Source organism: Scyliorhinus canicula, chromosome 2 (assembly GCF_902713615.1).
Source record: "Scyliorhinus canicula chromosome 2, sScyCan1.1, whole genome shotgun sequence".
Taxonomy (NCBI): domain Eukaryota; kingdom Metazoa; phylum Chordata; class Chondrichthyes; order Carcharhiniformes; family Scyliorhinidae; genus Scyliorhinus; species Scyliorhinus canicula.
This window is the reverse complement of record NC_052147.1, coordinates 272,899,628-272,924,696: the sequence shown is the minus strand read 5'-3', so window position 1 is coordinate 272,924,696 and position 25,069 is coordinate 272,899,628. Positions and strand designations below refer to the sequence as shown.

At 50.2% G+C, this 25,069-nt stretch overlaps 1 protein-coding gene across 1 annotated transcript in view; it reads left to right on the top strand.

Moving 5' to 3' along the window:
• LOC119962143 (contactin-associated protein-like 5) overlaps positions 1–25,069 on the top strand; it is a 1,043,235-nt gene that overhangs the window by 692,228 nt on the left and 325,938 nt on the right. The window contains exons 14-16 of the mRNA XM_038790068.1: positions 741–897; positions 15,972–16,099; positions 23,729–23,899. Coding sequence (XP_038645996.1) covers positions 741–897; positions 15,972–16,099; positions 23,729–23,899 — 456 coding nt within the window. The remainder of the gene's footprint in view (positions 1–740; positions 898–15,971; positions 16,100–23,728; positions 23,900–25,069) is intronic.

Here is a 25,069-nt window from a genome sequence, read left to right as displayed (position 1 = left end):
TAAATGTATAACTGCAGGGTCATTAAATAAACTTGATGCTTTTTAATTTCTTTTGACTATTTTCATTTGTTAGTAATCAGAGAGTGGGAAAAAAATATCTGTTTGAGTGACAAAGATCATTTGGTTGGGCAACAGAGGTTTCGTTCAAATTCCATTTGGTGCTGGAAAATGGTGCAGAGCTAGGATTGGGCAACTAACTGACCACTGTAAGAATGCAATGATCAATGGGGTGGCACGGTGGCACAGCGGTTAATACTGCTGCCTCACAGCACCAGGGACCCGGGTTCAAATCCAGCCTTGGGTGACTGTGTGGAGCTTGCACGTTCTCCCCGTGTCTGCATGAGTTTCCTCCGGGTGCTCCGGTTTCCACCCACAGTCAAAAGATGTGCAAGTTAGGGGGATTGGCCATGATGCAGGGTTACAAGGATAGGGCGGGGATTGGCTTTAAGCACAGTGCTCCTTCGGAAGGTCTGTGGTGACTCGATGGGCTGAATGGCCTGCTTCTGTACTGTAGGAATTCCATGGAATGTGGCGGCAAAGTGAGGAGATCAGTGATGGCACCTCCAGGAATAAGTCCGACCAGAGTTGGCAACCTCTGGAATGGTGCACAGACCAAAATATTTTCTCAAAATATTTTTCAGAAATGTTATCACTTACATTCGTGAGCATTAAAAATACATAAGAGAGGCCCAGCTTTCCTGACAGTTTTATTCTTGGTAATATTTCGAAGTTTCTTTCAGGTGGGGCACCATTGACCTGGTGGATTGGGAGAACCAATGAGAAGCAGACTTACTGGGGAGGTTCATCGCCGGGCATTAAGAAATGTGCCTGCGGAATGGAGGAGAGCTGCTTGGACACCAATTATCACTGTAACTGCGATGCTGGCAGAGATGAATGGTACTGTGATATTTATGTTTGAAATAAGAAATGTGTCATGTCCATCAGCTGCAATTTTACTGTGCAAAATGTGATTTACCTCCTGAACCATCTTGGTACTCCCACCTCCCACCACCATCTTAACACTATTCTCAGCTTCAGTTGTTTGTGTTTGTGATGTGGTTAAACTTATTAAAGCCTGGCTTAAAGACTATCCTGGAAGGTTAGGTGAAGTGAGTGCAGTAATAAATTTAGAACAGCTTGAGGTCTCCTGTTACCATAACAACGGGCCTTACTGCACTGAAGTTAAGTGTTGCTGGATGAAGTGCAACTTGGTTTCTGATAATCCTGTTCTGAATGATCAAGGAAAAGAAAAATAAATTGATTCATTGTGGTTGAAAGAATTGCGCGTGGGCGGTTTAACAGAGGGGAATTCTGTTTGTGCCATTTTGAGGGCAGTCACAGGTGTTGAGATTTATTTATTCATTCACGGGATGTCGGCATCGCTGGCTGGGCCAGCACTGATTGCCCATCCCTAACTGCCCTTGAGAAGGTGGTGGTGAGCTGCATCCTTGAACCACTGCAGTCCATGGGGTGCAGGTCCACCCACAGTGCTGTTAGGGTGGGAGTTCCAGGATTTTGATCCGACGACACTGCGGGGACGGGGATTTATTTCCAAATCAGGATAGTGGGTGGTTTGGAGGGGAACTTGCAGGTTGAGGCATTCCCATTTGACTTGGGGCTTGGGAGTTACTGCCTAAGGAGCCTTGGTGAGTTCCTGCAATGCATTCTGCAGGTGGTACACACGGCTGCTACGAGTGAATGTTTGCAAATGGGTGTTAATCAAGTGAGTGGCTTTGTCCCGGATGATGTCAAACTTCTTGAGTGGTGTTGGAGCTGCACTCATCCAAGCAAGTGGAGAGTGTGTGTGCACATGTGAGCGGGAAGAGTGAGAGAGAGAAGGACTGATTGTGCGGGAGTAAGTGTGTGGGATTTTTCAAATGAAGAGACGTGAAAAGGAACCTGTGAGTTACGGCCTTTTTTTTTTGCTGCTGCTGTAGCCAGGTCCTGGCAATCGTGAAGCTAGCACTACCCTGCACAGCCACATCTCTGCATGGACAGTTACAAATTTGGCATGGCGCCCACTGCCATCTGATGGAGACAGGACTTCGTCCTTGGACCTGAGAAAAACACAGGACTCTCGTGATCATGGGCACGATTAAACGTGCAAAAAACAGAATCCATTTTGGGGTATGAATAGTGGCGCCATTTTTAAATGCCGCCCCGATCTTTCGAGCCCCCTCTACTCTTGCATGGCGGCTTTCAGAACCCCCCCCCCCCAACTTCTCCAACCTGCCTCTTAGAGGGTCCTCAAAGTCCCCCCCCCCCCCTTCACCGCACCTCTCATGGGCAGAGGACCCAGAAGCCCAATCCCTGGCATGGGCAACCTGGCACCAGGTCACCTTGGCCCTGTGAGCCTGGCATCCTGGCAGTGCCCAGCTGACCTGTCAGTGCCAGGGTGGCACCTCAAGGGTGCCCAGGTGGCAATGCCAAGGTGCCAGGCTGGCAGTGCCAAGGTGACGAGGTGGCAGTAGGAGTGCCAGTGCCCACTGTATGTTTTAAAAAGGTTAACTTGAGTTCATAGAATAAACATTGTTCTGCTTGAAAATATAATTTTCCATTTCTGCTGTACAACACCTGTAGAGTGGGCCGTGTGCTCCCCATACCACAATCTATTAAAAGTTTTGGGTCAGGTGAACTCCATGATACACTTTGGGGTTCTCTAAACCCTGACCCATAACAATAATGAAATGAAAATGAAAATCGCTTATTGTCACGAGTAGGTTTCAAATGAAGTTACTGTGAAAAGCCCCTAGTCGCCACATTCCGGTGCCTGTTCGGGGAGGCTGTTATGGGAATGTTGTCATAGCGTCAGTTTTCCAATCCTCCAGTACTTCTCCCAATTCCAAGGATTTTTGGAAAATTACCACCGATGCATCCACTATCTCTGTAGCTACTTATATTAGGATCCTAGGATTCAAATCATCAGGGCCAGGGTCTTACCTTCCTCTGTATTTACATTTTCCCCTGTATTCTTTAGTATTAATGGGATGTTTGAAGTATCTTCCAGCATAAAAGCTGATGCAACATATCTGCTTATCTCCTCTGCCATTGCCCTCTTGCCCATAGCCATGTCCCCAGATTCAATTTCTGAGGGGCCTATGTTCACTTTGACTTCTCTCTTCCTTTTTATAAATTTAAAGAAGGTCATTTTGTCAGTTTTTATATTCCTCGATAGTTTGCCCTTGTGGTTTATTATCTCTCTCTTTATTATTTACCAGGATGTTGCCTGGTATGGAGGGCATTAGCTATGAGGAGACGTTGAATAAACTTAGTTTGTTCGCACTGGAACGAAGGAGGTTGAGGGGCGACCTGATAGAGGTCTACAAAAGTATGAGGTGCATAGACGGAATGGATCGTCAGAGACTTTTTCCTACAGTAGAGGGGTCAATTACTAGGGGACATAGGTTTAAGGTGCGAGGGGCAAGGTTCATAGGAGACGTATGAGGTAAGTTTTTTACACAGACGGTAGTAGGTGCCTGGAACTCGCTGCCGGAGGAGGTGGTGGAAGCAGGGACGATAAGGACGTTTGAGGGGCATCTTGACAAATACATGAATAAGATGGGAATAGAGGGATACGGACCCAGGAAGTGTAGAAGATTTTAGTTTAGATGGGCTGATGGGCGGCGCAGGCTTGGAGGGCCGAAGAGCCTGTTCCTGTGCTGTACTTTTCTTTGTTCTTTGTTCTGGTCCGATTCTGAATTTATCCCAGATTGTGAGGCGATAACTGAAATCTGCCTCCTTTTTCCTTCAACTTCATATTCTTCATAGTTTCATAGAATCACTACAGTGCAGAAGAAGACCATTCGACCCATCGGGTCCACACTGACTCTCCAAAAGAGCATTCTATCTAGGCCCTATCCTCGTAACCTAACCTGCACATCTTTTTATAATAATCTTTATGACTGTCACAAGTAGACTCACATTAACACTGCAATGAAGTTACTGTGAAAATCCCCTAGTTGCCACACTTCAGCGCCTGTTCGGGTACACAGAGGGAGAATTCAGAATGTCCAAAATTCCTGACAGCACGTCTTTTAGGTCCTGTGGGAGAAAACTGGGGCACCCGGAGGAAACCCGTGCAGACACGGGGAGAACGTGCAGACTCCGCACAGACAGTGACCCAAGCCAGGAATCGAACCTGGGACCCTGGTGCTGTGAAGCAATAGTCCTAACCACTATGCTACTGCGCCGCACCAAAAGTTGAATAGTAGAGAGCGGTTTTAATCCATCGGCCTCTGGGTTATGGGCCCAGCACACTTCCGCTGTGCCACTCTGCTACCTTTGGACACTAAGGTGCAATTTATCATAGCCAATCCACCTAACCCGCACATCTTTGGACTGTGGGAGGAAACCGGAGCACCCGGAGGAAACCCACGCAGATACGGGGGGAACGTGCAGACTCCACACAGACAGACCCAAGGTCAGAATTTAACCTAGATCCGTGGCACTGGAAGGCAGCAGTGCTAATCACTGGGCTACCTTGCCCCCTTAACTTCTGTGGTTTGCCATGGTTGGTTTATCCCTCTCTTAGAATCTTGCCTCCTTTCTGGGATATAATTTTGCTGAGAGTCATGAATTACCTCCTAAAGTGTCAGCCACTGCTTGTTTACTGTCTAACACGCTAATCTCTCTGCCCTGTTCACTTTAGCTAATCTATTCTCATTTCATTGCAATTCCTTTATTTAAATTAAAACACAGTTGTTTCTGACCCAAGTTTCTCGCTCTCAAACTGAACATTAAATTCTATCATGTTAAGATAACTACTTCCAAGGGGATCATTTACCCTGAGGTCATTTATTAAAGCTGCCTCAATGCCCATTACCAGATCCAAGATAGCCTGTTCCCTGGTTGGCTCACTGACATATTGCTCTAGGAAACTATCCCTAATGAATCCAAGTCACCACTGCTCACTGTGTGACTGTGCCTTGTTCAAAAGAAGTACTGCGTTTAAGGTCCTAGGGGCAAAATATTTATCTTGCTTTTTGTAACTATTCTCCGATTTTCTTTTTTAAGACTTATGCAAACTTGAGGAAGGCAACTGAAAATGTCCTGCACTGTCTGGTGAATCGTATTGTCTGAGATCCACCAATAAATCAAATGGTCAATTTCGGCGAACTTTCCTTATCCAGAGTGGTGAGAATGTGGAACTCGCTATCATTTGAAATGGTCTGAGTTTGGCTGGTTCATCTAACATAGGTCGGACATTTCTGGCCCATCAGCAGGCTATATCTTCTGATCCAGCTGATAGTGCCCCTGCCCCCCACACCCTACCCCCCGGCCGGAGCGTGTTCCCCGGTGGCAGAGGTGTGTGGTAGGTAAATCCCATCCCTTGATGTATTTATCGGGATGTTAGATAAACATGCGGGAGAAAATATTGAAGGATATGTAGATAGGGTAAAATTAGATAAGTTGAAAGGAGGTTCATGTGGAGGGTAAACACTGGCATGGACCTGCTGGCCTGAATGGTCAGTTTTGTGTTGTAAATTTGGATGCGCTAACTAATTCCATGAATTGGTTGGAAGAAGACATCGTGGGTAAGATGACTGCTGGAGATTGGGTGGCTGAGGGTCACCTTCAAACTTACAGATAAGTAGTGGGTCTGAGAGAAGAGAATGAGAAGGGAGGGGGTGAAGTGGATTACCGGTCAGGGGTGGTCAGAAGTGAAGTAGGCATTTGGGCTCCTCATGACCCCACATAGAAAATTACCGGAAGGGCCCTCTCTGCGTTCTCCCCACCTCTCTCAGCTTGGCGGGAAAGTCCCACGAGCTTCCCTGTCTCAGATCCCAGAGAAAATGTCCTTGGGTCTAATTGAGTACAACTGCGTCTGCCCTGTCCCCATATCACTTTAGTCAGCCACCAATTCTTAAATGAAGGGAGAAGGTTTCCAGCGTACACTGGGCTAGAGGAAGCAAACCAGACATGTTGCTCACTTTGTTGAACGCTGAGGTGATTTTTACTGACAAAGCAAATTTTAACACATAGCATAATTGTATTTGATTTGGTGGTGCTTAATCTTTTAATTTTGGAAAAGTGAATAACAGACCTTTGATATTTTCTCGAATCATGCATCTGTGTAATATTGATTTTTCTGAAGTTATGATTCTCCTCAGTTCTGTTCCATTGAGTTTGAAAATTACAACATTCAGGTGAATATATGTGTGCGTATATGCATCTGTATGTATATAATGCCGTTACCATGATTGTCATTGTAATGGTACAACACAGAAACACATTGATTATTGTTTTAACTACGTCGACTCTCAGACCTGTACCACAAATCCCCACTGAAACCTGTGTGGGCTCTGCTGTCTCATTATTTCTGACTTGTCGCAAGAAGGAATACAATTGTTTATGCTCCATCAAGCTACATAAGAAAGGAGGGAGAGTGAAAATAAAGGGAAGCATGGAACAGCTTGCTGAATATCAGTAGCTGTAAAAATGCTAGAATCTATTACAAGGGATGCAGTAACTGGGAAAATCATAATATGGTGTAGCAGAGTTAACATGGAATGAAGAAAAGGAAATTATGTTTGATAAATCTGTTCACTTTTTTGGAAGCGACAACTGGTTGGGTAAATAAAGGGCCAGTGGATGTAACGTATTTAGATTTTCGAAAAGGTGCTGCTCATGCAATTGCAAAGGTAAAGGGCTCAATCCTCCAGCCACGCTGCACCAGAAACGCAGCTCTCCATGGTGCAGTGTGGCCATGTGACATGTGGCCGTCATTGTCCAGCATCCCAATCAGACAGTGATGCCTGGATACTGTGCTTGGGCACTGCGAGAGGCAACACCACACACGTAGCAGCCAAAATCTGAGCACCCAGGGGCTGGCCCCAGCATCTGGAACATTTTTGCAAGCAGAGGATGGGCGTGTGCAGCGGGAAGGGGACCAACGCCTGATCCAGGTAACATTACATGCGGATGTCTGGGGTACAGGGTGTGGGGTGCAGTAAGCAGGGGCACCCCCGCTGCAGTCAGGGTGCAATGGCCAGTGCCTGCTGGATGGAAGAGATTGTGGTGAAGGGGAGCAATGGGGTGAGGGGAGAAATGGGGGTGGTGGGGTAGCAATGACGGGAGGGGGAACAATTGAGGCAGAGGGCGGATGCTGGGGGAGCTGAGGCAGGGGCAGGGCAAAGAGGCATCCAGGGCCTCCGTTTCTGGGGAGATGGGGCATGGGATTGGTGCTCGGGCCACATTGTGGAAGAAAGTGCCTGAGGCGTCACTTTGGCCGGGTTCAGCGATTTTTAATAATTTACACATGTGCTCCCAACTGCCCCAATCCCCTGCTGGTGACGTCCCACTCTCCCCACCCCTCCCAGACCCTCCTCCCATCCCTTCCCCCCCACAATGCACCCAACCCCCCTTTAAGCACCCCCCCCCCCCCCCCACCCCACCTTGGTCCCCTCTCCGGGATCGTCGAGCCTTTTGTGCTCTACCGCTGCTGCGTCTAGGTGTGTCCCCAGGATGCACATCAGAGGAGGAGGCAGCCTGCCACCTACCGCGTCCTATGGCACTTGCCTGCAGCACATAGAACATAGAACATAGAACAGTACAGCACAGAACAGGCCCTTCGGCCCTCAATGTTGTGCCGAGCCATGATCACCCTACTCAAACCCACGTATCCACCCTATACTCGTAACCCAACAACCCCCCCCCTTAACCTTACTTTTATTAGGACACTACGGGCAATTTAGCATGGCCAATCCACCTAACCCGCACATCTTTGGACTGTGGGAGGAAACCGGAGCACCCGGAGGAAACCCACGCACACAGGGGGAGGACGTGCAGACTCCACACAGACAGTGACCCAGCCGGGAATCGAACCTGGGCCCCATCGTGCCACCCTGTTTTGGGTGCTGACTCTGAGACGTGCCGGTGTCAGTGGGGTGGGTCTTGGAGGAGCGGGTGGCCACCGTCTCCACCCCATAGGATGGCTCCCAGTTGGCAGCTGACCCCCTCCACCTCCTGGATTGTGCTCTTCGGGCCCTGGTGTTCACCTCGGAATGGAAGGGCAGCTGGATTGAGCCTCAGCTTCCCCTGCGTCATCAGGCTCTGCCAGTCCTGGCGGCTCCCCAATGTCTGCAGCATGGTGTTGACTACCTCGCTGATGTTTCTCAGTGACTGGGACATGCTCTAGAGCACGGCAGCAATGCCCACCTGTGACAGGTACACGTCCCCCAGTGACCGGGACACATGTCCTGCAGCGCCTGAGTTATGCCCATGTGGGACTGAGTGGGTGCTCTGGAGGGCCTCTGCAATGCCCCTCTGAGGCTGGGACATACTCCGCAGCACCGCATCAAGGTCCCCCTAATACTGGGTCACGTCCCCCAGTGACACACTGTCGAGGCGCTCAGCCATGGCCATCACTGACTGAGCCACGTCATGGACACCTCCACTCAAGCTGCCGACATTATCAACCAAGCTCTCAATTGCAGCCGGCACCCTAGCAGTGTTGGCCTTGGTGCCATGCATTGCTGGTGCCATCACCTGCGCCCACGGTCTCTGTCGCTGACATACCCTCTGAATCTCATGGCTGCACCCTAGCGTCGGCATCAGCTCCGGGTAAACCTGATCCAGAGGCTCAGCATCTGACTGGGACCCAGTTGGGTCCTGGAATCCAACAGCCCTCCAACTGATGTCTCAACTGGGTGTTCCTCCACCTGATGTGCATCAGCAACTGTGTGGTGCTCACCAGAATGTGTCCCCAAAAGCCTGTCCACTGCCCATAGAAAGTGTGTGTCTCTGCGCTGATGGAGGGTGGGGATGATAGCTGAGACGCATCGACAGTGGCCTCCTCGGAGCTCTCCGCAGAGGTGCTCTCATGGAAGGCGGAGGGACCACCCCAGATAGGCCGCAAGTAGCGGCTGAGGACCCTGCGGGAGAATGGGCATGTGGTCAATGGGAGGGATGGGTCATTCCGCATGGCAGTAACTACTCACGTGTGACATTTCATCTGGGTGAGGGCCAGTGAACCCTCACCTCTGCTCCATATGCTGGGAACGGAATGGTGCTGAGCGAGGGCAGTGCCAGGAGCATTCTCGGGGGAGGGGGAACAGGGGGGGTTCGGGAGTCTGGTGTCAACCCACCTGCGTGGTCCGGTGAAGGTCGGTGATCTTCGTACGACACTGGGTGCCGGTCCTCCTGGTGACGCTTCCCGAACTGACGACTAACCCTCCCAAGACCCTGGGGAGGAACAGGGCATCCTATCTGGCCTCGACCGCGTCCAATAATCTGCCCAGGTCGGTGTACCCGAATCGTGGGGCTGGTCTTCTCGGAGGCATGACTGCGCGCTGAGTGGGCTTAGCTCTACAGGAACACTCTCCCTTGTTAGCAGGGGCTGGCGAGCACAATCCCAGCGAATCAGACGACAGGACTATCAGGTGCGGCGCAAAGCCCATGGGTCCTCATTAAGTCGACCAATTAATGTTTCAAAGTGGTGACGGCCTCGCCTGTCCGAGCATCTGAAACTCTTGAGCAGTTCCAGCTCGCTCCCACGCTTAGAAACCTTTTGGCTAAATCACGCCCTGAGTCTCTGAATGAGGAGAGACTGATTAGAATAGGGATATATTCCCTGGGTTTCGAAGAGTGAAAGGCGATGTTATTGAAAAATATATAAGGGGCTTGGCAGCGTAGATGTTGAGAGGATGTGTCTCCTGACTGAGAGTCACAAGGTAGTGCCTTAGTTTCAGATTAAGGCGTCGACAGTTTCGGACAGAGATGAAGACATTTTTTGCCAATCAAAGGGTTGAGTGTCTTTGGAAATCTCTATCCCAGACGGTATATTCAAGACAGAGATCAGTTCTGGATAATAATGGCATCAACGGATACAGGGATAGGGAGGGGAACTGGAATTATATAAAATAACATCACAGAATGGTTACAGCATAGAATGAGGCTGTTCGATCCAATGCCTTGTGCCTGCGGTCTGCAAGAGTAAATTAACTAGTCCCATTCCCCCACCCTCTCCCCATAGCCCTGCAATTATTTTTTCTCTTCAGATAATTATCCAATTTGGTTTCGAAAACCGTGCCTGAATCTGCCTCTGCTACAGGCTCAGGCATTGCATCCCAGACCCTGACCACTCACTGCGTAAAAAGAAGATTTTCCGCTTGTGACCTTTGAATATTAACCACTTTCTCCACCTGCCCTGTCATCATCAATGACTTGTGCACAGATGTGACTTGCCAATGGCTCAATATCTGTATGAGACTGCCACTAGTTTACTGTCTATTCCATAGATTATCATAGAATTTACAGTGCAGAAGGAGGCCATTCGGCCCATCGAGTCTGCACCGGCTCCTGGAAAGAGCACCCTACCCAAGGTCAACACCTCCACCCTATCCTCATAACTCAGTAACCCCACCCAACACTAAGGGCAATTTTGGACACTACGGGCAATTTAGCATGGCCAATCCACCTAACCTGCACATCTTTGGACTGTGGGAGGAAATCGGAGCACCCGGAGGAAACCCACGCACACACGGGGAGAACGTGCAGACTCCGCACAGACAGTGACCCAAGCCGGAATCGAACCTGGGACCCTGGAGCTGTGAAGCAATTGTGCTATCCACAATGCTACCGTGCTTCCCCGATTAACACTACCTCATTACCTGCACTGTAATTCTGTGCCATCTCTATTAGATCATTGTCAGATTAATCTCCTGCTTCATTATTGTATTTACTCAACCTACACAGAATTTCTAATTTAATCACCTCATTATTTCTACCTAACTTTGGTTCTTCTGGTTACCATGGCTTCACGGGCCTGACTCAACACACCTCTAATACTTGCCTTCAAACAACCGCGCAACCTCAAACAAACCATTGTCTGCAGCAAACTACCCAGCCTTCAGAATAGCGGCCACGACACCACACAACTCTGCCATGGCAATCTCTGCAAGACGTGTCAGATCATCGACATGGATACCACCATTACATGTGAGAACACCACCCACCAGGTACGCGATACATACTCGTGCGACTCGGCCAACGTTGTCTACCTCATACGCTGCAGGAAAGGATGAGCCGAAGCGTGGTACATTGGCGAGACCATGCAGACGCTGCGACAACGAATGAATGGACATCGCGCGACAATCACCAGGCAGGAATGTTCCCCTCCTGTTGGGGAACACTTCAGAAGTCAAGGGCATTCAGCCTCTGATCTCCGGGTAAGCGTTCTCCAAGGCGGCCTTCAGGACGCGCGACAACGCAGAATTGCCAAGCAGAAACTTATAGCCAAGTTCCGCACACATGAGTACGGCCTCAACCGGGACCTGGGATTCATGTTGCATTACATTCATCCCCAACCATCTGGCCTGGGCTTGCGAAATCCTCCCAACAGTCCTGCCTTGAGACAATTCACACCTCTTTAACCTGGGATTACCCCTATCTCTGGATCTGTAAAGATTCAATTACCTGCAAATGCTCACATTCTAAGCATTGTCTTGGCATCTTTGAATTTGTCTATATATATATGTTTCTGGAACAAACCTCTTCATTCACCTGAGGAAGGAGCAGTGCTTCGAAAGCTAGTGTTTGAAACAAACATGTTGGACTTTAACCTGGTGTTGTTAGACTTCTTATTGTGCTCACCCCAGTCCAATGCCGGCATCTACACACCATGCCTAAGATTGTTGATCTATGTCTGCCTGGAAACCACCTGAAAGGGGGCTGCCACTGTATTGCACTCTCCAGTTAAGGCAGCAATGGATGACTTCTTCTTGTATCACTTGGATCTCTTCAATGACGCTGTCACTACAGAAACTTCAGTTCTCCTGCTATTTCAACCTTTGCTGTTTATCAAGATTGCGGATACTGTCTCTATGAGAGCTGTGCAGACATAGTTTTATTATTCCCCCTCCCACTATTTATATTGTATGTGTGGGTTCCTTTGTCTTCTTTTTAATTTGTTCATGGGACTTGGGCAGAGCCAGCATTTATTGCCCATCCCGAATTGCCCTTGAGAGGCAGTTAAGAGTCAACCACATTGCTGTGGATCAGGAGTCACATGTAGGTCAGACCAGGAAAGATGGATGATTTCCTGCAGGGTAGCACAGTGGTTATCACTATTGCTTCACAGCACCACGGTCCCAGGTTCGATTACCAGCTTGCGTCACTGTGCGCTATGTCTGCACGTTCTCCCCATGTCTGCGTGGGTTTTTACGACAATCGACAATGGCTTCATGGTCATCATTGGACAATTAATTCCAGATTTTTATTGAATTCAAATTTCACCATCTGCAGTGGCGGGATTTGAGCCTGGGTCCCCAGAGGATTAATCTTGGTCACTAGTTAACTAGTCCAGTGACAATACCACTACACCACCGCCTCCCCTCAAAGAGAACAAAGGCTGGGATTCTCCTAGCCTTCGCGCCAAAATCGCGATCGGCGCATGGCGGAGAATGGGCACTGATGCCTGGAGAATCGCCCCGAATCCCGCACAAGCAGTCTACGCGGTACAGGTAGACAGGCACATTGACAGAGGCCTCTGCGGCGATTTTCCAGGGACAACTACCCGAGTTCCCGACGGTGTGGTTCTAACCACGTTGTGCCTGTCGGGAACGGCCAGTGGTGGCTGCGGGCTCAGTCCGCAGCTGCCCTGGTGGGGGGCGGAGGGGATCCTTCGCCCGAGGGGGGGGGGGGCCTCAAGGACGGCCAGGGGGGAGATCGGGCGGCATCGATCCTTGGGCACTTGTGATCTCGGGGGACCTACATTTTTGGTGCCGCTCCTCGGTCCAAGTCCACCATTGCGCACAGCACGGCTGCCGCAGGCTGCCGGCATGCGCATGCGCATGACTCCCGACCGGACGTGCGGGGCCCCATACCCACAGCCAGAGCTGCGAGAAGCACTCCGGCGCCCTGCTAGCCCCCTAGAGGTAAGAGAAACGCTCGGGTTTTGACGCTGGTGTGGGGACATAGCCCCATTATTGGAGAATCCTGCCCAAAGAGTCTGATATAGATTGGGGAGAATTAAATCAAAATGAGTACCATGAAAGATTGTGTGAGATGCTAAGCATTCTATCAAAACTGATAAACTTCATTCAGGCTCAGACGGTGTTCTTCATTCACCTGGTCGATCTAAATTACACGACTGATGCAAATCGAAATGGTATAATTTCACGTCACTTTTTAATTTTACTGATCATACAGAACGTTATGGTCTACATTCACTGGGTCCAATTCAGCAACAGTTCCCGCTGCAATGACATGAGCAGAAAATGTGGATACTCCAGTGCGGTGCTGAGGTTACCTTTTGGAGGAGACATTAAACTCTGGCCCTGGCTTCCCCTTCTCTGCTGGACGTTAGCGATCCCCTGGTAATCTCTGATGAAGAGCAGGGGAGGTCTGCCCCGGTGTGATGGTTAAGAATTACTCCACCACCAACGTGCGGGGTTTACCGCACCACGTGTTTTTTGGCGGCACCCCTTGTCAGCGGGAAACCGGGGCGCCATCGGTGGGATCGGAATATCCCGCCGACGTGAACAGCCGGTACGTTCCGCCCAGTATCACGAGAACAGACTCGCTAGTCATGATCTCATTTCTGTCTGTGGGAACTCGCTGTGGGTGAGTTCAGAGAACCATGGAACCTACAGTGCAAAAGGAGGCCATTCGGCCCATCGTGTCTGCACCGGCCCTTGGAAAGAGCGCCCTACCCAAGCCCACACCTCCATCCTTCCCCCGTAACTCAGGATCCCCAACTAATTTGGATGTCATGCTTCCAATATAACAGTGACAAACGTATCTCATTCGCTGTTGAGTGCAACAGGCTAGAAGGCATTAAATACGCTGTATAAATGCAAGCTCTTTTCGTGATCAATGACAATGAGGATCTTGTAGCATCAGGACCAATCAATTAAACCATGACTGGTAATTTGATGATGGACAAAGAGTGCCATCAGTAATTGACATCTCCTTTTATCACCCGCCTGAATTATTGGTGAAGAAAATTAGGCAGGATGTAAAAAAGGCTGCCTTTCCGGTATCACCCACTCTAATTATAACATGTCCCTCTGTTATTTAAGGCAAGCTATTTCCTCACATATAGCCATCATTCTACATGTCAATCATTCAAGAGTGTCTGTTAGATCCCAATCTGTCATTCCTTCCAGATAATCATTAATTTTCAGATAACTAGCTAGCTAGTTTGGACTTCATTTACAAAATGTCAAACATGTGTGAAATATTATTTAATTAAAGCAGAAGTTGAAAAATGATGCCCGGAATGCATTTTATTCCAAGAAACTATTATTTTCTTAACAGTAGAAAGGTTAACTACAAAGTTGTAGTTTGTCTAAATATATGTGTTGCCTGAAGCTTATTGCTGAGGTTTATTCTTGCTATGTCTTTCATGAAAGCAATTTAACTATGCCAATCAATGATAGACTTTCTTCAGGTGTAAAATCAAAAACCAAGCCAGAGCAAGCGTTTGCTTTGATGGCACGGGTTTCTATTGATTTCCAGAGAGGATTCTCTTAATTAATTGATTGTCAAGGGCCCAACAAATTAACAGATCAGCTAAATTATCCAACCCAAGTCGTGTTCACTTGAGCTGCTGTTAATAAATTAGGAAATATTGACAGTTTTATTGTGAAATAATGAGGCTTACAGCTTACATTGGGCCCTTCGTTGTTTCAGTGGCCTGACCTTTATGTGTCCCCGGCAGGTATGTTTCTCATAGGTGGGGGGGTGGGAGGGGCAGTAAAATAGGCTGGGTGACCATATCCCACCCACCCCTGAATTCACCGCATAATATTGAGGCAGATAGGCACCAAATTCTGTTGCTCACTCATAATATGAACAATTAAGAGTCAAGTAAGCTTATTATCAACGCAATGATACCCTTCCCATACCATTAAACGTTTATCATGAGTGGTCAGCCTGGCTTTAGCTCAAGGTCTTAAAGGGCAGGAAGGAGAGCCGAGAGTTGCCCTACAGAGTCTGTCATTTGCCGATGATGGGATAACACCACCCTTAGGACAACCCCCGCCTTCCTTTCTACCCATTCCCTCTCTTATCCCACTCCCTCCCTAAATTACCCAACCCTCCAGGCCCAAGATCCCAGACTTACCTGCTCCAGGGAACTATCTTCTTTTTCTCCTGTAGTCCTGGCACCTTCCACTGACATTTCCCTGAAGCTGCTGAGACTAATGCACTGCCAGCCAATCTGATTGCTCAGCAACTCCAAGGGGGTTGGACTTGCGGAAGTCCCAATCGGCCCGCGTTAGTCCACCCCGCAGAGCTTTATAGCTGTGGGACTGGAACATGTGGCCTCCATGATGACATTGTTTTCTGTGGGGGCGGGGTGTGGGGTGTCCTGTCCAACCCCACCCATGCCCCCTACCACCGCAGACCCCCCAACCCCCAACCTCTGTCTTATTCAGCCCAGAGTTTATTTATTTTTACTTCTTGGATGCCTTTTACATTTTCACAACCTGAAGGATTGACGATGGAAAGGAGGGTTTGAATTCATAGTCTTCAATGACCTCAGGCTACCTCGAAGCACTTTTCAGCCCATCAATTAACTCTGGAGTGTTCCTGCCCTCACAGCGATCACCCATTCTTTGTACCCAGCAAAGCCAAGCGGTGTAACAATGACGAGAACATCTCTGCCGGTGACTTCGGCGAAGGGATAAATGTTCGTTGGGACGCCAGAGAGAGCTCTGCTGCTCGTCTTTCAAATTGTGGCATTTTTCTGGGTCTCAATTTAACATCTGATCTGAAACTGGAATATCAACCTAGATTTTGTGCTCAAGTGTTTTCAGTGTTTTAACCCATAACATTCATGCCCAAGAAATCAAGAATACCATTGAACCAAAGCTGATAGATGGGGCTGATCCAGATCTGCGCATGCTTATATATTGGTAGTGGCTGGCCTACTTTACCGACAGTTGTATATAACAAGACGAGAGCATATTAATCTACAGTGCGTATTTTTTTTGAGTAATTTTAATTTTTGTCCTGGATTTCTGCAGGACCAATGACACGGGGTTTCTCACATACAAAGATCACTTGCCTGTGACTCAGATTATTATTGGAGACGTTAACAAGACAAGTTCTGAAGCCGCCTACAAGCTCGGGCCACTACGTTGCCGTGGTGATGGTAAGTGTCCTGTGGTTAAGTTTCATAAATGGTCTCTCAGAATAGATGTCGGACTGGTGCTAAATTACCCAGCATTTGAAATCAAATCAAAAAGTCAAGCTAATCTTTGCGAGGCCACAACGGTTGATGGTCTAACATGTGACAGCTGAGCACCGTGAAATCCGTTAGTCTTCCTTAAAAAAAAACACTTACTTCCAGCAACTTCCTTTTTCTGAGACTGTGCTGCGGATCACCAACTGGAAAGATGCCTGAGTAATGCATCCACCGCCCACTCCACCCCCATTCCCTGCCAACGCTGTTGAGAATCAGAAAATCCTTGCATTGAGAGTTCTCGCAGTGAGTCGGGCGCACTTCCAAAATATCACCGTAAATGATGACACTATTCGGAATTTTGAATTTATTTCATTGGGAGTGATGTAGAATTAGTTGGGAAGCATGTTTGTTTTCCAAAGAGAGTGGTTTGTGGCACCGCATAAGAAGTTCCTTTGTGAGGTGACCCAGCCGTGCCATGGATTTGAAAAGCAGGATCAGAAATTACCGGCTGGGATCTCCGGCGGCGGGATCTTCCGTTGCGCCGGCAGCGAGCGTAGGGTGGCCACAATGGGAAAACCCACTGGCAGGTGGCGGGAATGGGGGGCGCGATTCTCCCAAAACGGGAGAAATCGTAAAGCTGGCGTCAAACCCGGGCGGGTTTGACGCCAGCGCGCCCCTTCCCGACCGGGAACCGATTCTGGTCCCCGGTCGTGGCTAGCAGCCCGACGCCGTAGGCTCCGGCATGACGGGCTTAACGAATATTGTTAAACCCGCTTTCCGGAGTTAGCGCCGGCTGACGCGTCATATGACGTCTGCCGTGCATGCGCGGATTGGAAGACTCCAACCCGCGCATGCGCGGATGACGTCATCGCGTATTTGCGCGAAACCCGTGCATGCGCGGGCCGGGTTGCCCCTCAGCCGCCCCGCGAATGGATACTGCGGGGCGGCGGAAGGAGAAAGAGTGCGCGGGCATCGGGCCCGCTGCCCGCGATCGGTGGGCACCGATTGCGGGCCCATGGCACCCTTGGCACGGCCGTGGTACTGCCGTGCCAATCGGTGCCATGGTTATGAAAAGCGAGTTTGTGACGCCGTTTTTACGAACGGCCAGACCAGGTGTGTTTGCCGTTCGTAAAAACGGCGTAAAGGGCTGGGACTTCGGCCCATCGAACAGCTGTGAATCGCTGCCGGCCGTAAAAAAACGGCGGCAGCGATTCGGGTCGGGAGTTGGGCGGGGGGTGGGGGAGAATAGCGGGAGGGCGGGAAAAATGTCGGGAAGGCCCTCCCACTATTCTCCGACCTGTCGTGGGGGTTGGAGAATTTCGCCCGGGGAATCCCGCTGCCGGTGAGGACGCGTCGGCCAGTAAACGCGGCTGGCCGAGCGGAGAATCTCACCCTACGTGCCTCTGGCGGGGAGGCACATAAATAGGAAAGGGAAGTTCCTCAGCCCACCATTTTCTTGCTCACTCCTGAGCTCACTGCTGTAACACGGACAGCAAAATCGGCAGCTCCCCCCACCACCCCACCATCTTTAAATTGGTGGCCTTGCATTCAGCTACCTAGGCTCCCTGGAATTCCCTCCTTGAACGTCTCTACCTCAAATTCCTTTTTCAAGATGCTGTTTAAAACGCTTTGACCAGAGATTTCAGCCAGCTGCCCTATTATGGCCTCAGTGGCTCAGTGTCCAATCAGGCTTTCTCCTGCGGATCACCGTGGGACATTTTATAACATTAAAAGCGCTACATAAATATTGCTGCTGTTAATGTAATTATGCTGTTGTTAGCTATTAAAGACCTAGCTATTTCAGCTAGGTGTAGCTTTTTCCAGGTTTTTTTTGCTGCCACTAGCGTTGACGTTAAAGGTTTTGTTAAATTGCGATGGAGGTTTCAGTCTGCGGAGATCTCCGGGGAACGCCCCCTTGTTGTGGCGTAGATTCGCTGACAGCAGCTTTTCTGAACCTCTGCATTATCCTACTCATGGGCGGGATTCTCCGACCCCACGCAGGGTCGGAGAATCGGCGGGCAGCGGCGTTATTTCCGCTCCCGCAGGGTTTTTAAATCTCCCACCGGCCAAAAACCGGCGTTGTGCAAATCCCGCCGGCAGCCTCTGAAAACAGCTGGCGCCGGTGAGATTTCATTTTTTTTTTAGTGTCCACAAATCTCCGGCCCGGTGGGCCGAAGTCCCGCCGACGTGGCCACGGGTCACGTCGGCGAAAATCACAGTTGCTTTAAAACGTCGTCAACCATCATCAATTGGGGGGTGGTGGGTTGCGGCATTGGGGGGTGTTGCGGCATTGGGGGGGTGGGTTGCGGCATTGGGGGGGTGTTGCGGCATTGGGGGGGTGGGTTGCGGCATCGGGGGGGGGTTTGGGGGCAGCGGCGTGCAGAGAGGGGGGGCGACGGATGCCCGGGGCCAACGCACCGTCGCCCCCCCTCTGTACGCCGCTACCCCTACCCCAATCACCCCCCCTCACCACCCCTACCTCCCTCCAACGCCCCTACCCCCCTCCCCACCACCCCTACCCCCCTCCCCACCACCCCTACCCCCCTCCAATGCCGCCCCCCCATCTCTCGCAACGCCGCAACCCCCCACCCTCAACGCCGCAACCTCCCCTCATCGCCGGGTCCCCCCCCTCAACGCCGGTACCCACACCCCCCCCCTCTCTCCTCCTCCCCCCCCTCCTTCCTCCTCCCCCCTTCCGTCCTCCCCCCCCCTTCCTTCCTCCGTTAGTGTGGGGGGGTGCGGCGTTAGTGGGGGGGCTGCGGCGTTAGTGGGGGGGGTGCGGCGTTAGTGGGGGGGTGCGGCGTTAGTGGGGGGGGTGCGGCGTTGGAGTGGGGTAGGGGTGGTGAAGGGGGTAGGGGTGGTGAGGGGAGGGGGTTGGGGTAGGGGCAGCGGCGTGCAGAGGGGGGGCGACGGTGCGTTGGCCCCGGGCATCCATCGCCCCCCCTCTCTGCACGCCGCTGCCCCCAACCCCCCCTTCACCACCCCTACCCCCCTCCAACGCCGCACCCCCCGACCCCCCACTAACGCCGCACCCCCCCCCACTAATGAGGAAGGAAGGGGGGGAGGAGGAAGGAAGGGGGGAGGAGGAAGGAGGGGGGGGTGTGGGTACCGGCCTTCAGAGGGAGGGGGACAGGGTGTGGGTACCGGCGTTGAGGGGGGGGGGGGGACCTGGCGTTGAGGGGGGGGGGTTGCGGCGTTGCGAGAGATGGGGGGGTGGCGTTGGAGGGGGGTAGGGGTGGTGGGGAGGGGGGTAGGGGTGTTGGAGGGAGGTAGGGGTGGTGAGGGGGAGGGAGGTAGGGGTGGTGAGGGGGGGATGGTTGGGGTAGGGGGTAGCGGCGTACAGAGGGGGGGGGCGACGGTGCGTTGGCCCCGGGCATCCGTCGCCCCCCTCTCTGCACGCCGCTGCCCCCAAACCCCCCCCCCCCGATGCCGGGTCACTCTTCTCCTCCCCCACCCCCCATGCCGGGTCGCTCTTCTCCTCCCCCCCCCATGCCGGGTCGCTCTTCTCCTCCCCCCCCCATATGCCGAGTCGCTCTTCTCCTCCCCCCCCACCCCCACCCCCCCCACCCCCCCCCCACCCCCCCCCACCCCCCACCCCCCCCCCCACCCCCCCCCCAATCATGCCGGGTCGCTCTTCTCCCCCCACCCCACTGGGTCTCTCTCTCTCCCCACCACACAAACGCCGGGACTCGCCACTTCCGCAGCTGGAGAAACTGACGCCTATCACGTCAGTCCGCTGCTGGCCCTTCCGGGAACGGAGATTGCCAGCTTAAAGAAGGCCCGGACGCCGGAGTCATGCACACCGCTTTTTCCCGCCGGAAATGTGCGTCACGTCGGTCCGCGGAGATTTTCGCCCCATGTGCTGCTCTCAGTTTCTGTGGAGTAACGATGGCGAATGCTGACAGCTTCGCCGCCGGCATGTCCACTGGAAAATCTAAGTCCTTGGGCTGGATTCTCCTCTGGCGGGATTCTCTGTTCACCGGCAGCCATGCCCGGGGACTTCCCGATGACGTGATGCTGCCTACAATGGGAACCCCCATTGGTCGGCTGGCGGGAAGGAGAACCCAACAGGTCCCACCCCTAATCTGCGCTAACCTAGCACCCCCCCTCTGCTGACGATTAATTATCTGCGAAGAAGTCAATGAATTGTTGCCACCTCCAGGTGAACCCTAACAGTGACCCTCTCAAGGCAAACTTAATTTTCTCCAGACAGAGAAAACTAGCCATGTCCGATAGCCAGGTCTCCGACTTCGGGGGCCTTGAGTCCCTCCATGCTAGTAATAACCAAAGGCCAAACAAACAAATTTATTAGAACAAGTGTGTGCAATACATCTCATCAATCAGAATGAAAATTTTATTTCATTCCACTTATTTCTGGCAGAAACATTTAGAATGGATAGAAATGAAATAGTGCTCTGCATCTGGTATTGAAGCTTGAGGTGAGATGGTGAGCAGCTGAGTTACCTTGACTAACTTGATTAAGTTCTTTGATGAAGTAACCGGGAGACTCGGTGAGCTTAGTGCAGTTAATGTTGCGTACCTGGGGCGAAATCCTCCGTTTGGAAGATTGCTCTCCTGCAGAACTGAATCGCACCTGAGGAAGTGATTCCCAATCCTTAGTCATGCAAATTTATGCATGGCGAGGATAGCGAGGGTTCCACAGGGACATCCTGCCATCGGACTGCCATTTTGAGTAGGTGGCCTGACAGGTAGGTCCCGTATCTGGGCCACCGCCCCCTAACACCTCAATTCAGACCCCCCCCCCCCCCCCATCTGTGAAATTCGGCCCACCACCACCAGATCTTTTGGTCTACCCCTCTCCTACAGTACAGGGGTGAGCCAACGCTTTGCCCACATTCCTCCCCTGCTGGGCACCCCTGAAATAAAGGGACAACCCTCAGAGACGGCGTAATTAAAAGGTGACCCCGAGAGGCCTCCTAAATAAAGGGACCCCCCCCCCCACCACAGAGATCCCCTAAATAAGGAGAATCCTCACAGACCCCCCCACCCCACCCGAGAAAAGTGACCACTGTCAGGAGGTCCCAGAAGTGATACCCCTGTCAGAAAGCCGCCTAGAAAAGAGACCACTGTGAGGAAGCCAGCCATTAAGCTGATCCCTGTCAGGAAGCCCCCCAGAAGGGTGGAGATTGCTCTGAGGGGGTCTCCTTATTTCAGCGGTCTCTGCAAGGGTCCCTTTATTTAGGGGTCTCTGTGGGGGGCCTTTTTGAGGAGGGGGCAGTCGGGGTGAGTTGTGAAGGTCTTGCATTGCAGAGGGAGGAGGATGGCCCTCTCTTAAAGAGTTCCCTCTTTGGCTCACCGTGTGGTGCACCGTGCTAAGGCAAACCGTGTCGAGACCTGTAGTGATTCTTGCCCACAGAATTCCCGGCCCAGAGGAGCGGAGAACCACGCGAGCCCGGAGAATATGGTGCCTGGCCCGCTAAGTGAATGCAAATGGATCTTAATGACACATTTGCATCCTTCTTAAAAATAAATTTAGAGTACCCAATTATTTTTTTCCAATTAAGGGGAAATTTAGCATGGTCAATCCACCTACCCTGCGCATCTTTGGGTTGTGGGGGAGAGACTCACGCAGACACGGGGAGAATATGCAAACTCCGCACAGACAGTGACCCAGGGCTGGGATCGAACCTGGGACCTCAGCGCTGTAGGCGGCAGTGCTAACCACTGCACCACATATATGTTTCTGGAACATACCTCTTCATTCACCTGAGGAAGGGGCAGTGCTCCAAAAGCTAGTGATGGAAACAAACCTGTTGGACTTTAACCTGGTGTTTTAAGACTTCTTACTCTGAAAGGTTAGTATTGGAGATGCTGTTTTTTTTATATTAATGAGTTGGACATTGGATATACTGGGAAAATTGTCAAAGTTTGCATGGGACTCAGAATCATAGGAAACATTGACAAGGAAAGGAGCAGACTTCAGGCAAAGTGGGCAGGTACATGGCAGGTAACATTTAACCCAGAAATGCGTAAAGTGATTCATTTTGCGACGAAGAATGAGGAGCACAAATACGGGTGAAATGGTCTAATCTTGAAGCGGGTGCAGGAAGAGAGAGAGCACTGGAGGTGTGCTGGCAGATGTCTTTGAAGATGGCAAGGTGAGCGGAGGTGGGCTTTTAAGTAAAAAAACAAAAGAGATCCTTGACTTTCTGAACAGGGCAAGAGCGTACAAAGGCAAGGACGCAATGCTGAATCCCTTATTAAAATTTGCAGAGCTTCGAGAAAAGAATGTGAGGAGGAGCCTGATGGATAGCTCTACCAAAGAGCCAGGAATAGCACAATGGGCCAAATGGCCTGCTTCAGAACTCTATCATTCTATGGTTCCGTATTGGCTCAGAATCCTTTGGGTTTGTTTCTTGGTCTGCATTGAGTTCGCAGCTCATTGTCAGGTATGGGGTCGTGGCACTGCTATCAACATCCAGTAGATCCCTGCAGTATTCTGTGCATAGAACAATAATATTCAGCACAGAGAACATTTTGTTAAAATGAAGATGTTGCAGAGAAGGGCTACTTAGCAGATTAGGGGACAAAGCTGATGAAGTGACACTCGATCTTGTTTGAGAGGGTAGAATTGAAGAGGCACTTTAATGGAGGTACTGACATGAATAAGGTTGAGAGAGTTAAAGGACCAATCAGTAATATTTAAATTGATTCAGGAAAGCAGAACAAAGGGACAGTGAGTTCAAAAGGGATACTTTCAGGCAGAATGTAAGGGGGAAACTACTTCACTGAGATGTTTCTGAAGAGATCCGAAAGGCAAATATCTTGAAAGGAAGCATATTGCCAAGGAAACTTCAACCAAGTAAATGTGAGGTCCTCTCTGGCCTTGTGATTGGCGTAAAGAGGCGAAAATTGGCCAGAGTAACATCAGAGGGTGTTCTGAGGGAAAAGGCCACAGAGCTGTTATCGTGGTACGTCCGCCATGATTAGGTAACATGCCAAGACGTGGAAAACTGTCCACTTGGTCAATTTATCCAAAGAGATGTTTGCCAGCAAAGGAGTTTGCATCTTTTACAATACTGCCAGAGACAGAAGTCTAATGATAGACATTAAACCCTTGTTGATTGTCGTAAAAACCTATCTGGTTCACTGATGTCCTTTAGGGAAGGAAATCTGCCATCCTTACCTGGTCTGGCCTTCATGTGACTCCAGATCCACAGTAATGTGGCTGACTCAACCGCCCCCTCAAGGGCAATTAGGGATGGGCAATAACTGCTGGCACAGCCTGCAACGCCCATGTCCCATGAAAGAATTAAAAGAAATTGCACAGCCACACAAGAACGTTGCTACCCTGAGGGATTCCTACCCTACAAAAGCTGTTTAAAGGTCAACAGTTTGAGAGAACATGACTGTGTTGCCACGGTGAAGTGACAATCTGAACATGGGCCCAGATTTTCTGGTCTCACCATGGCAGAATCTGTCGCGAGGGGTGGGGCAGCTCAGCCAAAAGTTCATTGACTTTCGGCGGGACCGGATGATTCTGGCGACGGGTGGGGCTGGAAAATCCCAAGGATAGAGTTATGCTTAACTAGTAAATTGATTGTCCTCTCTAACAGACTAATAACTCTTTGACAGGAAATTACTGGAATGCAGCATCATTCAACACCGAGTCCTCGTATCTCCACTTTCCCACATTCCACGGCGAGCTCAGTGCGGACATTTCATTTTTCTTCAAAACAACTGCTTCCTCGGGAGTTTTCCTGGAGAATCTCGGAATTAAGGACTTTATAAGGATCGAGCTGAACTGTAAGTATCATCGGACAGTGAAAAGCATTGGGTTGCAATCTGAGTTAAAAGCTGGAAGCTCTGGGAATATTTGGCATGGCTCAGTTGGCATCAGATCAACATCTCAAACTGTTATGATGCCACGTGATGTTAACACAGAGCAAGTCAGATCCCGAGTGAAACTTGGCAGATCCTAACTTTGCTTTTTGGGAAACTGTGGAGGGAAGTTCCTGAACACATTCACAAGGGTCCGCCTGTGTACTTTTAACCCAAAGGATAAATGGTTTATTTGCGATTATTAATACAAAAAAAACTATATTACAATAGACAATAAGGGTGGAAAGATTTCAATACAAATGCCAGAAAATGATTCAAACGCACCCTATTATAATCCCAGCATTACCCTTAAAGACACAAAACCTCAGTGAAGATTTACCAAGGCTTGGGCAGGCTGTTTCAAACACGTTTCTTCCAGTGATTTTCTGACCATTCACAAGGTACTTTTTTTCAGCTGGAATCTCTCCCTCAGACTGCCAAAACTCACTATCTAAACTCATTATTATTCAACTTCAGATCAAACACAAAAGAACAAGTTATCAAAACTCAGTTCCCTAGCAGTCTTGCAGGATTTCTTCCTGGAGAGATAAGACCTTCTATGTTCACTCTCTGGTATACATGTTCAGTCTGAACTTATGGTCTTATGGAACTGCCCTTCTTTATTTTCCAATGTCTCTGGACTCCTGTCGTGAGGCAACAGCACAGTGTTTATACTTTAAGTTTGTTTGTTAATTCATTAACCCCTTTGTAACCCATTTTTTTAGATCAAGATTTGTAAAGTGTCATTAAAATGCACATGAATAAACAGGACCCCAGACTTCCTGTCACTAAGCTCACAAAACTCTAAATGAAACTTAAACCAGGCTTTACCTTTCTTGACACACAAAATACAAATATAAATTAAACTTAAATATGCACATTGTTCCTAACAAGATAGAAGCTCACCAGGTTCACAGACTAAAATAAATGAACAAAGACTCCATGGTCCATCCAGTCTTCCCACAATACTGCAATAATGCCTTGTGTACCAAACCCCACCTTGCACAAGAGCCATGTGCTGACCAGTTGAGATGTTGAGGGACTTGCTATGTATTGCCAGAATATTTCATTTTTCTCTTCCATCCAATGGCCTAC